Source organism: Rhinatrema bivittatum, chromosome 5 (assembly GCF_901001135.1).
Source record: "Rhinatrema bivittatum chromosome 5, aRhiBiv1.1, whole genome shotgun sequence".
Lineage (NCBI taxonomy): Eukaryota > Metazoa > Chordata > Amphibia > Gymnophiona > Rhinatrematidae > Rhinatrema > Rhinatrema bivittatum.
The window spans coordinates 310,201,629-310,217,864 of record NC_042619.1 but is presented as its reverse complement, the minus strand read 5'-3'; the positions used below and the strand labels follow the sequence as shown (position 1 = coordinate 310,217,864).

Below are 16,236 nucleotides of genomic sequence, written 5' to 3'. Positions count from 1 at the left end.
GATTTATTGTTGAGATTGTTTTAATTATGTCGTAATGTGCCTTGAACAAATAATTAATAAATAAATAAACATATATGAAGGCACTTGCCAGGAACTATGCCTAGTGGCCTGGGACAGAAGCTGACATAGAAAAGATTGTCAAGGAGTGAACACATGCTGGATGTCTAGACACAATTTGCCAAAAGCTCCCATTTATCCCTTGGGAAGTGACTAAGAAACCATGGTCAAGGATTCATATTAACTATACAGGTCCAATTCAAGGGAAGAACTTCCTTGCTGTCATAGATTCTTATTCGAGGTGGCTTGAGGCAATCTCATTATCCTCACAAACATCTGCTGCAACAATTACAGTGCTTCAACAGCTGTTTTCAACTCATGGGCTACTAGATACGTTCGTGTCAGACAATAGGTCTGTTTTTATGTCTATTTACTTCAAAAACTTTGTGCACAGAAACCTCATTTGGGCTGTCACCATTGCACCCCGCCAAATCCAGGCAAATGGCCTGGCAGAGAGGACAGTGCAGTTAACAAAAGATGCATCAAAGAGAATTATTGAAGGAGGTTGGCCTACTAGGATTGTCCAATCCCTCAACTTACAATATGTCACACTGTTCAACTACAAGAGTCAGTCTGGCAGAACTATTTATGAGACATATTTATTGGATATGTTTAGTATTGGAAAACCAATAATCTCTCTATAAAGGCTAACACTTCCTCAGTATATATGCTTGTACATAAATTCAACAACGAAAATGAGGAATCTCCAACCACTTACAAATCTTTTGTTAGTATTTTATCCTTTCACAAGGGAATTAGTATCAGATTTTACTGTGCTCATTCGTTTGGCTCTTGCCCACAAAGGGCTACAACCAGCTTCGTGTAGAATAGCACTTATTTTTACCTCCTTTACTATTTCCCGTTTTTTTTTTTGCTTATTTTTTAAAGGTTTTTTGAAAAATGCATATGTTTCAACTTATCTTAGTATTTGTTCCGTGAAATCACCAGCACCCCAGTGTCTGTCTTGCTGTAACTCCAACTTGCACCTCGGTGTTCTCACACTCAATCAAGAGACGTTTTCATGCTTTTTTTTTTGCTTTTTTTCTTGCGACATTAAAAAACTCTCCGACCTCCCAACATTGCACTGTTTCAGTGGCTAATATCGCCTGCTTCAGGGGATTCAACCTATCAACAAAGAGCACAATACCTTCCATAATACACTTCTACCAATACAATTTGTTATTGAATTTTACTTTTCAAGCGTCATGAACTATGGGACTTACTTATTTTCTCGGCCGCTCCTGGCTCAGCTCTGCAGCACACAAATGGCGCTCCTCGCTCAAACTTTCTCTAACGGAAGTGCTTATATTTAAACAGCCCGTTTGCTTTGACTTTACACCAATCAGATTTCTCATTGCATATATTTTCTCAGGAGCGGCCGAGAAAATAAGTAAGTCCCATAGATCATGTCACCTGAAAAGTAAAATTCAATAACAAATTGTATTGGTAGAAGTGTATTATGGAAGGTAGAGTTTTTTAACGTCACAAAAAAAAAAAAAAAAAGCATGAAGGCGTCTCTTGATTGACTGTGAGAACACCAAGGTGCAAGTTGGAGTTAAGGCAAGACAGACACTGGGGTGCTGTTGATTTCACGGAACAAATACTAAGATAAGTTGAAACATATGCATTTTTCAAAAAACCTTTTGAAAAATAAGCAAAACAAAACGGGAAATAGTAAATGAGGTAAAAAAAAATAACGACTGAGCACAGTAAAATCTGATACTAATTCCCTTGTGAAAGGATAAAATACTAACAAAAGATTTGTAAGTGGTTGGAGATTCCTTATTTTCGTTTTTGAATTTATGTAATTGGATATGTTTAGGCTATCACAATCTTTACTTCATTGTGAAATTACAACTCAAGCAGAAGCTATCTTCCTCCCTGGGCTTATCTACCTTGCACTAATTTACACCGTTAAGACTCAGAGCTTATGGGGCTGGACCAAAGTAGGCCTTTGTTTTCATCAGCAAGATCACTGGACCTCTGTCATTCAAGATCCAGACCTCTGATGGACCATGTTGTCCATGAGGCTACATGTCCCTTAATACTGGAGAGCCTCATGAGAGTATGGAAGTTCCTAATGTTGATCACACTGTCATCCCAAATTCCTCCTTCAGCTTCGGACATGCTCACTCTGCCACAGCCCCTATCATGAGAGGACAATACTCTTGGTTCATCTAAGTCAAAGACTATTGTACAACCTTTAGAATCATCAGTGCATGCAGAGACCTTGGTACAATTGTGGGCGGCCCCTGCAATTGGCTGGTTATATTTTCTTTGTCACAGGGGTCATTCTAGTTGTTTGGAATGGTGAGGTTCTTTGCTAGACACTCTCTTGGTTCATGTTCCTGTCTTTTATCTTTTCTGGCTGTGTACCTCCCACCTTGGTGGATGCTGGTGCACATAATAAAGTTGGTTAATATCTGCTGGCTCAACATAATATTCTACAAAGGCCTTAAAAACTGTCCTCTAAGAGGACAATTTTCAAACTGTCTGCTTAGGTGCACATTCTCCACAGACCTTGTACCCAATTTTCAAATTTTTGTACCTGGTTTTTATGTGGTTAAAATTTCTAAGAAAAATAATGTGCATGGTTGTGAAAATACAATCTCCATATATTCTGACCTTGCCCACAACACCCCATGGATTGCATCCCCTCAATCCAGATGAAAGTATGCATGCTGTGGAACCATGCATCTACTTTTAGTCGAATTTAGTGAGGGCAACTTTGAGACACACAGTTTACCTGGGTAAATGGCTTTATTAATTGTCCTCTAAGGATTTGACTTACTGAGATTTCTCTCCCACTCTGTGACTGTGGGGAAAAAATATCTTAGAGAATCTCACCCAGATAGGTAAAAGGAAAGAAGAAGAATGTCTCTCACTCCTGCCTCAATGTCTTACCTGATCCTGTGGGTCTTTGTTCCAGGCTTCCTCCTCAGTGCCGGAATCTAGTACTGCAGTCTCTCGGTTGGGATCTTCACTGTCAAGAACCTCCTTAGATTCATAGGTCATGGAGGGCTTCTTCCAATACCTCCCTCTGGTTTGTGAAGCTGAGAACAAAAAATAAAATGGAACTGTGAGCTCATCTCATGTCACTTTCTATGTTATTACAGCAATTTGAATACATCAGGTTGCATTTTCCGTCATTATAAACCTAAAGGATTTCAATGATGTATAGAATTCAAATCTTTTCCATTGGAAAGAAAACAATAGAATTAGGGGATACGTAATGAAACTCCAGGGGGGACGACTTGGAACCAACGTCAGGAAATATTTCTTTATGGAGAGGGTGATGGAGGCCTGGAATGCCGGGGCATGGGATAAACACTGTGGATCTCTAAAGGCTAGAGGTCGGAAATGAGATAAGCATGCAGAGGGGTAATTTGCTGGTACAGCGGTTACTACCCTTAGTAGAAGGCATGGAGATTACTACCCTTAACCAATATGCTTTGATGCTTTTTTTTTTTTTTTTATAAAATTTTAATGGTTTAACAAGTGAAATAACCAACATTTTAACAGGTCTCCAAACAATTCCTCCTTATCGGGTAAGAACATGAGTACTAATTGTACTCCCCAATGGGAAAGGATATCCATAGATATGCATACATATATTAAATGTTCTTCAAGATTTAACCATATCATGGTAACATTTGCTATGACAATTAACAGAACATCTTTACGTGTTAACAGGAATAAGAGACGCATGTAGTATGGAAAAGGTCAGATATATTATCCGGGCTCCTCTAACTTGTGTCTACTATTCCCTCCCCCACCCCTAGTCTTTCCTATTATATCTGTCCAACCTACCTTTGATATGCCATGGTTCTGCTGTAACAGAGCTATGGTCAAGTGAAGTGGATATGAGTAAGTGTGGGTAAATGTAGATAAATGTGAAATGAATGTGAATGTATACCAGGGGTGTGGGAGTGGCGTTAACACTGGTAATAAGGTCAGACCTGCTTCAGGTATCATCTAACTTTTGGGTCATTGTGGGAGATAAGTAAGTTGAAAAGGCAGACAAAATTTTTAGGTTAAGTGCAAATTTTTTTGGAGACACACTCTGGGCTGTTACATATTCTAAAAAACATAGTTGAATCATTTTTTGTAACCAGTGTTCGTAATCAGGTCCTTGCTCGGCTAACAATTTTGATAGAATAACTCTCTGACCCACCATGCCAGCCTTTTTAAGAAATAACGTGTCTGCAGGTTTGAGAGTTAGATATAACAAGTTAGTGGTTCCAAAAAGCCATAAGTTAGGAAGTAAAACCACGTAACCTGGGTGAGCTGTTCACACTGTAGCTTAATTTTTTCCCAAAATTGCAGTATTACAGGACACTCCCAAAAATAATGGAAGAAGGTACCTTCGAATAGCCTACATTTCTGACATAGCTTGGAAGAGGTGATCTTCATCTGGTAGGCTCGGGTTGGGGTTACGTACATTTGCCAGAGAAATTTGTAATGGGATTCTTTCAGAATTACGTTATCTGAAATGTCAGGGAGAGTAGTGAAATTAGTTTTAAAGTCAGTGAATGAAAGAGTGAAGAGGGGCCACTCCCTCCATTTCAAGTATATTCCTTGTGATTCTGTAATCATTGGCAGTGCCTTCACCAAAGCAGATATGGTGGGGTATTGAGTCTTCCCCACTTGAAGGACTTCCCTGATCTTTTTTGTAGACGCAGAATCTACCAATTGTAGCGGTTTGCTCCTTATGAAATGTTGTACCTGTAGCAGAGCAAATAAATCTGTATTAGATACCTGGAATTGTTGCTGTAATTCTGTTAGGGTTAGGTATCTCTCAGATGTTGGTTCAAACAACTGATAAATGTAGATTAATCCGTGTTTCTTCCATCTCGGAAAGGTACTCGTGTCTAAACCTGGGGCGAATAGCAAGTGATGTGCAATAGTGATTAATGGGGATAGGCGGTTTAAATGGTGACAGTGTATGCATAGCTGCATCCATGCCCTCCTACATGAACCCAACAGTAGGTGTGTCTTATGATGCGCTGGTAGTATCCGACTGTTTATTTGGAAAAGATTATTAAGTGAAGGCGCGCTGTACCACTCCAAGAGACTTTGGTATGGGATGAAGTTTGAAAGTGAAAGGAGCCAGTCTCTTACATAGGGTAAGCAGCATGCTAAATTGTACATTTGCAGGTTTGGGAGGCCTAATCCTCCCTCAGCCAGTGGTCTCATTATGATCTCGAGTGGTAATCTGGCCCGTCTGCCCTGCCAAATGTATCCTCGCAGGGCCCGGGATAATATTTTATGATCTCGCTTGGTTACCCAGAGGGGTGTCATTTGCATAATATATAAACATTTGGGAAGAAGGATCATTTTAAAGAGTTGGATTCGTCCTATTAAAGAGAGGGGCAGTGAGCTCCATTGAGCTAGGGTGGTTGTGGTATGGTTCAGTAAGGGTTGAATATTAACTTTATAGATATCTTGTATTTTTAATGGTATTTTGATCCCTAAATATTTAAGCTCGCCCGTCACCTATCTCAAAGGAAATATTCCCGGCCAATTCATGCGGGTAGTACCCGTCACATTTATGACTTCAGATTTATTCTGGTTGATTTTAAGGCCTGCAAATAGCCCAAACTGATGTTGCAGTTGTAACACTGCTGGTAATGATCTATGTAGATCTGTTATAAAGATCATCACATCGTCTTGCTTTGATGCTTTTAATGCAACTGCAACATTGCTCCCTGCTTAAATGGCAGGGGGAAAAGAAGAATTGGATTCAGAAGACAACCAAGGACCCCCGACTTCCATGGTCTGGGATACTGTTACACAGACATAGGGGAAAAAACACAGGACTGCTTCTATGGCCAATTCCTAAAGGAAACAAAGAATGCGTGCATGGGGGTAACTTGCTGGAGCCGCGGTTACTACCCTTAACCAATAAACTTGATACTTTTGATGCAACTACAACATTGCTCTCTGTTTCAACGGCAGGGGAAAAAGTGGAATTGGATTTAGACAGCAGCCAACGAGGACCTTTATGATCTGTGGAACTGATGAACGGGGTTAACCAGCAAAGAGCAGCAGTTACTACCCTTAACAGAATCCCGACTCAGTTCAAAATCAATGGAAGGGATATTTCTCATTAAGATGGGCATCAGGCACTTTAGGTGATTTGGGATTGCAAATGACACCTGATTTAGACCTCATATAGCAAATTAATTTCTTACCGTTCGACTTTTACAAAGGCTAGGCTCCAATTATGGCAACACCTATCATTGTCTTTGAAAGATCAGATAAATCTTTTCAAAATGATAATGTTCCCGAAATGTCTTTATATACTTCAAACTTTACTGATTAAGTTACAGCAAGGAGATATTTGAAAACTGGAGCGTATGGTTGGGGTATTTATTTGGAGGGGAAAAAAAGTCAAGGATCGCATTTCATAGGCTTAAGTCGAATAGAATAGGGAGGGTTGGGTGTACCTGACATGGATCACTAGAACTTAGCTTGTTTGCTTAGGATAGTGAGGGATTGGGTATTTGAGGAAGCAAAGTATGTTTGTTTGGAAAGTGAGAAATGCTTTACGAGACACTTACATTTACGGTATTTGCTCCATGCTAAGACTAACCTAATTTCTAAAAACAGTTGAACAATATATTAATTTCTCCTATCCATTGGGCGTGGTATAAAGTAATGGCTATCTTGAAGTTATCCAAGGTCAGCTCTTATTTTTTTGCCTCTTAGGGGGAACTTGGATTTCTCTCAGGGATCCCAATCCAAATTATTTACTGGTATTTAGTGGGTATTATTTTGTCGCAACATGTGTTAACGGTGGATAGAAAACTACTATCATTTCAGGAGTTACATGACCAGTTTGGGTTGAGGGCTATAGATTGTTTTCCCTTTTTACAGTTAAAACATTATGTTCTCTCATCTCTCACTACAAAGTGGGGATTTATCACAAGTTGTGGTGATTAAATTAGAAGATTTTTTCCATGTGGAAAGGAGGAAATTATCAGTATTATATAAAGATTCGCAGAAGATGTCCCAGAATACAGTATATGAGGTGGTCACAGCTAGATGGGTAAAGGAGGGTGCATTTAGTATTACAGAACAAGAGGTTAAGGCATGTTTCAAAGGGTCTCAGGGTATTTCCTTGAAAATGTATCTGCGGGAGCTACAGTTTACATTTTTGCATATGGCATATATCTCTCAATCTCCAGCCTTTCAAGCTAAGATAACCTCATCTAAGATATATTTGAAATGTAAATTGGATGAGGATACTCTGAACCATGTCTTTTGGAGTTGCCCTGTTGTTTTGGGATTCTGGAGGGAGGATCTTAAATTACCTGAATAGATTGTTGGGATGTGGGGTTTCTTTTCTCCCCGAATTGGTACTATTTGAAAAAGATCTTTCTAAGTATTTTTTTGAAGAAAGGAGATGTCCTCTTTGCCTGCAAAGCATTCGTGTTAGGGAAAAAAAAATCCATTTTGCTGGTGTGGTGGGAGGAGACTCTACCATCTTACTGGCAATGGAGAAATTCTCTCCATGATAGGATGACAATGAGTCCTTCAAGGAAAAAAACAATTTTTATTGATATGGGAAACATACATTTTTATTTGTCTAGTTTTGAATACATTATAAGTATTGTAGTAGGCAATCCGATTATATTAAGTCACAAATATACTTCTTATGTATCAGGGATGTGGAAGGGGGAGGGGAAGGTTGGGATTCCTAAAACTGGAACTTGAATTGACTTGTGGGCACACAAGATAAAGGTGCTCAAAGTTTTTGTTTTGCTGAATGAAAAGATTTAAACTAAAATATGATAACAGTACAGTTTTCCACAATAAAAAATCTTAGCTAAATAAAGAACTCACCCCGTTTATGTGGATGCTGTGTTAGGGCATTTTCCATTGTCCTACATACATGGGGGGGGAGGGGAGGGGGCCACTATTAAAATATTTCCAGCTACGTAAGTTAGTCGGATAAAACTATTCAAATAACTTACATGGGATATTCACGGCAATGCTGCTGAATATACCTGGATAAGTATTACAGTTAGCCGGATTAGCATTTCTGGATAACTTTAGACCTGCTATGGGCCACGCCTAACCGGATAAGGCTGAATATGGCTGCTTCTCTGGTCAATAGTATTGGACGACTGATAGTAGAGGTCATCCTTCAGCCCAGACAGCATGGGGTTAGCATTCCCTGACCTTGTATGGGAGGGGGTGGGACTGTAAGGATTCCTTACATAGGATGTAACCTGTACTAGTGAATTGAGTCTGCATCTTCCTCCCTGTCTATTTTGCTGATCATGTCAGCACAATCACCTGTACAGAGCTATGTAACTGTTTATAGAATGTTTATTATTTTTCTATTCCAGTTTCCCAAGTAAAGAATCCTTACACGCTGCCACAGAAGAGTTCTGAGTCATTTCTGCTTCACAGTAAATATTTTTCTGGAGGTATGGTGATAACATGAATCGGGGGCGTGGATTGGGACTACATACAGGTAAGGCATAACACACCCTTTTCTAAGATCTACCCTTATTTTGAGAAGAGTGCATTTATCAAAGGGATCCCAGGATTTTGAAAATGTGGCCAATCTCTTGAGGCACAAGGCCATTAGGTAGTCTATCCTGCGAGTGTCCAGCAATCAGGTGATTATAGCTGGGCGAGAAGGGACACCCAACCTACTTCCAGAATAGGGCAACCTCATCTCTAACCGCTGAAAAGATCTGTTGACATAACCGTTGACTAGGGACTGTAAGCTCTTCAATTGGTTTCCCAAGAAGCATATGACAGGCATCATATACATCTCCCACCCTCAGAATATTCGATATCCAGTCAGCGGTTTGGTGCCAGAGAGATACAATCTTCGTGCAACTCCACCAAATATGGATATAGGTGCCCTCCTGTTCACCGCACCACCAACATAGTACAGACACTGAAGGATATGCACACACGTGCTTTTGACTCTGAACAAGTAGATTGAGCTAAACTGATAACAGAGAAGAGGAAAAATCTGTGAGCAGGACCTTGAAACAGTATAATTGCTGTCTTCCTAGCAGCGGATTGCCATTCCCTTTTCCTCCCCAATCAACTTCACACCTTTCCTCCAGTTAACCTCTTTCATTACCCCACCTTCAGTCCTTCTCTCCTTGGTACCTGCCATCACATTCTCCCCCAGCTCATCTCTCCAAAAGCAGGGGAAGTGGTTGGGCCTGGTCCTGGGCCTGGCTGTTGGTTGGTTAGTGAGTCAGGAGTTCTATCTTTGGGTCCCAGGAAGAGAGATACGGTGAGCACTAACTGTAGATATCTTCTCTGAGCCGCAGGAGGATACGAATTAAACATGGATCCAGGAAATCCCTCCCTCAGGACCTGAGAGGAAACAGGCATCAGCGCTGGCCCAGGGGTACCATCCCCAGGACCCAAGAATATACAGAAGACTGGTCTGAGGATTCCTTCTCTAGAACACAGGGAGAAAATAGATAATGGGCCATGAAGATTAGGGATCCCCTCCTGGAAGCAGAGATTGAGCGGGGGCACAATTTCACAACATAGTCACTACTGTGAGTTTTTGAGGGTTTTCATGTGCATTCAACATTTGAAAAAAAAATATGTATTCAAACATTTCCTGCTTACAGTATTAGTCAATTCTGATAACATCATGCCTCTCATCCTCTTGTGATGACACTGACCTCTGTATGTTTCATATGCACTGCTCATGTCTGTGTATCTGTCGGTGGGAATGTGTGAGTATATGCATTAAAATATACGTGTAGCTGTGCATGTATGTCTTTATGTACATATAAACATCTATGATATATCCAGAGTGATATATGTATGTATCATCTGTTTTGCCGTATCTATCATTGTTTGTATCTATTTCTTCTTATCAGTGGTGTATATATGTTTATTCGTTCTGTTTTATGTTCTATTATATTTATACTCCATTTTATCAATCCCTAAGGATCACCCAACGCAGCTTATAACAGCTGAAAAAAAAAATTTCATAGAATACAAAGATACTACAAAATGAAAAATTAAAAACTACAAAATTTCATTGGTGCACATATCTTTGAACATCTGTATCAGCAATATGTAAATCAGTGTGTCTGCCAGCATTTGTTTATCAGTGGTGCCTAAATATCAGTGTATCAATGTTTGTATACCTGCAGTGCATTTCTACATGTCTATCAGTGGGCATGTGTGTATGCACTATCAGGCTGATGCAATATCGGTGCGCATTAAATGGGCGCTCATGATTGAGTGTCCGCTCCGTTAATGTGTGCCGATCCACATCTCTGGGGAGCCCAATGCAAAATGCAAATTGGCTACTGTGGTAAAAAGAAGGTGCTAGGGGAAATTGTGCGCCCCTAGTGCCTCCTCGGCAGCGGAAGCCCAGGAGAGGTGGCTGTCAGCAGGTTAGGAAAACAGTCACTCGTTAATTGAGCGTCCCTTTTCCTAACCTGACTGCCAGCACCCTGTTTTGAAAAGTTTTTTGGGTAGGGACATTTCGAATTTTACAGTTCCTCCAACTTAATATTGCCATGATATTAGGTCAGAGGAAGCACAGAAAAGCAATATTTTCTGCTTTTCTGCACACTTTTTGGGCTCCTCCAAAATTAAAGCCTTGCACATAGAGGAGAGTTAAAAGCATTCTTAGCTTTCAAATTCAGCACTAGAATCAGCTGAAGCTCCAGAAAAGCTGCACCAACTGGAGCCCAAGCAGACTAACATAGAAACAGATAATCTGCTGGCAGATAAGCAATGTAAGACTCAACTAGTCAGCTCTGTTTATTTCTTGGTGCAATGACAACAGTTGATTTTTCCCCTTACTTCTTCTCAACTAGGAATCCTCTGCTTATCTCATGTTTTCTTGAATTCTGTTACTGTTTTTACCTCCACTGCCTCCCTTGGAAGACTGTTCCATGCATCCACCAGCCTTTCTATAAAGAAATATTTTCAGAGTTTGCTCGAGCTTCATTCTCTGACCACTAGTTTTAGAACTTTTAGACTAGCAGGGCAGCTCAGATGGCAGACCCTGCACGAGAATCCTCAGCCACAGAATTAACACTTAGATGAGACCAAATGATAATCTTAAAATGTATCTGGTTACAGTTGACAGCCTAGTCCAGGTGGCAAAACAGGCTGGGAAGACTTGTACCACTTGACTGGATTCATTCCAAACTAGGCTTTGGATACAAGTGTCAGTAGAGACATCAAAGAGCTTAAGGTGACTATCCTTAAGTGTTTGGGTGTTTCATTGGAAAAGCACAGAAAAAGTCTCCAAACTGAACTTTAAAGTAGGTATGTGACCTTGTATGTTTGCATAACACGAAAAGGATTTATGAGATCATCAATCAAATTCAGTCTTGCACAGTATCTGAAGACTGTGTCTCACTGGCTAAGAAAAATATATATTGACAAGCTGCCAAGGCAAATGCAGAAATAGACGTGCTGGCATTAACTGGTCCAGCTGTCTGAAGATTTGCTGTGAGTAGAGGACCTAGGAATGCCCCAGTTTTCCCTTAGGAATCGAGCAAATCCATGATCAGATGGAAAGATGAACTAAAAGCTTTGAGGTGGATTTTAAAAGGTTTACACACGTAATATACGTGTGGAACCCTTTTAAACCCCTCCCACGCACGCTGAGCCCATTTTGCATAGGTTCGGTGATGCGCGCAAGCCCCGGGGCTCGAAAAAAGGGGCGGGACAGGAGCGGTCCAGGGCGGGGCAGGGGCATGGTCAGAGGCCTCCGAAGGTCTGCTAGGCCGGGGGATTGCGTGCCGGCCAAGTGCCGGCACGCGCAATCTACGCTTGCCCGGAAGCAGGTGCAACTTAAATAATAAAGGTAGGGGGGGAGATTTAGGTAGGGCTGGGGGGTGGGTTAGGTAGGGGAAGGGAGGGGAAGGTGGGGGGGGCAAAAGGAAAGTTCCCTCCGAGGCTGCTCCGATTTCGGAGCAGCTTCGGAGGGAACGGAGAAAACTATCGGGGCTCCCCTAGGGCTCGGCACGCGCAAGGTGCACAAGTGTGCACCCCCTTGTGTGCACTGACCCCGGATTTTATAACATGTGAGCGGCTGCGCATGCATGTTATAAAATCGGGCGTAGATTTGTGTGTGCCGGGTTGCGCGCACAAATCTACTCCCGCACGTAGGTTCGAAAATCTGGCCCTTTGGGTTTAAGGATCTAAAGTAAGAATCCACTAAAAGGTGAGCTTAGAACTCATTAGTACTGGCGCTGCTTGCAGGGGGAATTCAAACGATTTATTTATTTATTTATTTATTTATTATATTTATATATGCTGTTGTTCTATTATCAATCACGACAGTTTAGAGCAAGGATAAACATGTTAAAATATTAAAATCAATTTATGAACAATCATAACAGTTAAATTAAAATTATTGGAAACATAAGAACCTAAAAAAAACTGTGTGAATTTTTTAAACATTTCTTAGTTTCAAACTAATACAATATAAAGTAGCCTCTTCCATTTATTCTTCTATTAACTTTCTCTCCTTACATTGTCTTATTTCTGATAGCTCTTTCAATTTGCATTAATGTTCTCATAGGCCTGTTTGAACAGCCAGGTTTTCAGGTTTTTCTTCAATGCCATAAAATCTCTTTCCAGTCTTAACTCACAAGCAGCTCGATCCAGTATCGTCCGCTCGAGGATTGCCCGTCTGTAACGTGCTCGTAGCGCACAATTCGGGCGCGCAAGGCAGTTCGGCGATACAGTGTCCAGTTTCACGCGTCCGTATCGCTTCTGAAAACAGACGCATAACCCTTTCCGCACCCGGCATGTAAATGAACGAAAAAGCTGTATAATGAAGGAATTAACTATTCCCCTGCGATACTGTAACGGGCGCTGATATTATCTCCTCCGTAACCCGCTGTTCTGCCGCGGCCTTAACCTGCTAGTTTACCGCCTCCCCCTAGTAGGAGTTAGTGTAGTGTAGTGTAGGGTAAAAACATTGCTTACCCGCCCTGGTCCCGTCCGGTCTCCTGCAGCCCCGTCCGGACCGGACGGGGCTGCAGGAGACCGGACGGGACCAGGGCAAAAAAAAACAAACAAAAAAGTAGCAAGGCTCGGGCCTGCTATGGTAAGTGTAAAAAGTGTAAAAAACAAAAAACCTGTGTGTTATATAAAAAAATAAAACAATTTTAAATACCTGTCGGAGGGCCGTGGGTCCAGGCGGCCGGTGGGCGGCGGGCAGCCATCAGCGGCATCCGGTAGTCCCTTCTCCCTTCCAAAATCGCCAAAATCGCACGGGCGGGTCGGCAGCGGGGGGGGGGGGGGGGCGGCAGCAGGATCCGGGAGCGGCGGGTAGGCAGCAGCGGGGTCCGGGGGGTCCGGGGCAGCGGCAGCGGGGGGGGGGGGGGGGGGGGGGGGGGCGGCAGCAGGATCCGGGAGCGGCAGGGTCCGGGGGTGGCAGCGAGATCCGGGGAGCCAGCAGCGGCAGCATGTTCGATCGCGCAGGCAGGTAGGTGGCAAAGTAAAGATGGCCGCCTGCACGGGAAAATCGTGCAATTGGCCGCTGAAGACGTGACGTCACGACGTTTGGCGTCACGGGGTGTGACGTCACGTCTTCAGCGGCCAATTGCACGATTTTCCCGTGCTGGCGGCCATCTTTACTTTGCCACCTACCTGCCTGCGCGATCGAACATGCTGCCGCTGCTGGCTCCCCGGATCTCGCTGCCACCCCCGGACCCCGCCGCTCCCGGATCCTGCTGCCGCCCCCCCGCTGCCGCCCCCCCCCCCCCCCGCTGCCGCTGCCCCGGACCCCCCCGGACCCCGCTGCTGCCTACCCGCCGCTCCCGGATCCTGCTGCCGCCCCCCCCCCCGCTGCCGACACGCCCGTGCGATTTTGGCGATTTTGGCGATTTTGGCGATTTTGGAAGGGAGAAGGGACTACCGGATGCCGCTGATGGCTGCCCGCCGCCCACCGGCCGCCTGGACCCACGGCCCTCCGACAGGTATTTAAAATTGTTTTATTTTTTTATGTAACACACAGGTTTTTTGTTTTTTACACTTTTTAAACTTTTTTACACTTCCTGGTGCCTGTCATTTCAAATGTCATTTGAAATGACAGGTACCAGCGCACCCAGGTTACTGTATAGGCGCTGTTACAGCGCCTATACAGTAAAATGGGTTGCGCGGGCATAACCCTTCCCTAACGCTTCACAGCCGCGGCATGCATTTGCATGCGATTAGAGGAGAGTATCGGGGAGTTAGTGAAGAGAACTGTGCGTGCGGGGAGGAAGGGTGCGCCTGACACTACCTCACTGTTTTTACCGCGGCCTTACTGGATCGAGCCGAAGGTAAGGAGTTCCATAATTTAGGACCTGCAGTCAATATAGCTCTTTCTCTTACCTCACCTAAGTGTGCAGTTCGCACAGACGGAATATTTAGAAGCCTTTTATTTGCTGATCTTAAATTTCTTTGTGGAGTATAAAGATGCAAGGAAGCATTCAACCACTCTGAGTTATCGTTATTGATCACTTTATGTAATAGGCACAGTACTTTGTATTGTATTCTGAATTTTACAGGTTACCAATGAAGAGCTATGAGTACTGGAGTAATGCGATCATATTTTTTATTACCCAGCAGGGCCCTGGCTGTGGCATTTTGCAATAACTGTAATGGTCTTATTGTGTTTACAGGTAAACCAAATAAAAGAGCATTACAGTAATCTATATTGGAAAATATTAATTTTTGAAGTACTGTATGACTATCTTCATAATTAAGTAGATATTTCAGAAGCTTTAAAATATGTAGTTTATTATAGCCATCTCTTATTTTGTCACTCATATACTTCTTAATATTGAGATTACCATCTAATATTATACCCAGATATTACGTGCATGGTTAGTCAATTCTGTTTGCATGGATTCTGTTTTTAAGTAGACAGGTGCTTTTGATAGTAATTTCCTATTTAACAGTATAATTTCTGTTTTTTGATGATTTAAAACCAATTTCATATGAATCCGTAATTGATGTATTGCAGATATATACACCCCTAACAGCTTCAAAGTATGTTCTATGGAATTTTCGATAGGAACTAGAAATTGCATATCATCTGCGTGTATGTAATAACATGCCTAATCCTGATAGCAGCTTGCACAATGATAGCATATAAGTGTTAAAAAGGGTTACGGATAAAGATGACCCTTGCGATACCCCTGAATCCAAGTCAATTTTATTTGATAGGGAATTACCGATTCTTACCTGAAAGGTACAATCTTTTAAATATGATATAAACCACCGGAGGGTTTTATCACTGTTCAATTTCAGACATAATAGTATGATCCATGGTGTCAAATGCAGCAGACAGGTCAAGTAAGATAAGTAAATATGATTGGTCTGTGTCGAATCCTCTTAAGACAGTATCTGTTAATGCTAATAATAAAGATTTATGCATAGGATAACATTTGTTTATTTACCTACAGGCCGATACAGTACAGTGCGCTCCGACAGAGCGCACTGTTAGCCTGCTATTGGACGCGCGTTTTCCCTTACCCCTTATTCAGTAAGGGGAGGAAAACGCGCGTCAACCTGCGGCACCTAATAGCGCGTGATTCAGAAATCAAAATGTGCAGCCAAGCCGCATATTTTACTTTCAGAAATTAGCGCCGACCCAAAGGTCGGCGCTAATTTCTTCCGCCACCGGGAAAGTGCACAGAAAAGGAGTAAAAACTGCTTTTCTGTGCACTCTCCGACTTAATATCATAGCGATATTAAGTCAGAGGTCCTGAAGAGTAAAAAAAGTTAAAAAAAAAAAATAAATAAAAATAAATTGAATTTGGCCCGCGGCTGTCGGGCCGAAAACCGGACGCTTACTTTTGCCAGCGTCCGGTTTCTGAGTCCGGGGCTGTCAGCGGGCTCGAGAACCGACGCCGGCAAAATTGAGCGTCGGCAGTCAAACTCGCTGACAGCCGCCGATTCTACCGCGCCACCTAATTTGAATACTGCATCGCGTGCACCAGCGAGGGGTTGGTGTGCGCGCCGGAAGAGCGGGCGTTCGTCCACTCTCCCGCGGACTTTACTGAATCGGCCTGCTACTGAATAGTTTTTGATGCTATATGATAAAAAATGAATTGTGATGATTTTTTACACTTTACTTATACTATGAGGTCAATTTTAAAACGAGCACTTGCACGCCCATATCGGCACACAAGGGGATGCTAGAATTTTTAATCG

General features: G+C 42.5%; 1 protein-coding gene across 2 annotated transcripts in view; it reads right to left on the bottom strand.

The window, feature by feature from the left end:
• The window catches only part of LOC115092893 (AT-rich interactive domain-containing protein 5A-like), a 45,901-nt gene that overhangs the window by 18,763 nt on the left and 10,902 nt on the right, over positions 1-16,236 (bottom strand). For both annotated transcript variants that reach the window (XM_029604301.1, XM_029604302.1), the window contains exon 2: positions 2,962-3,110. In XM_029604301.1, the coding sequence (XP_029460161.1) occupies positions 2,962-3,110 (149 nt within the window). The remainder of the gene's footprint in view (positions 1-2,961; positions 3,111-16,236) is intronic.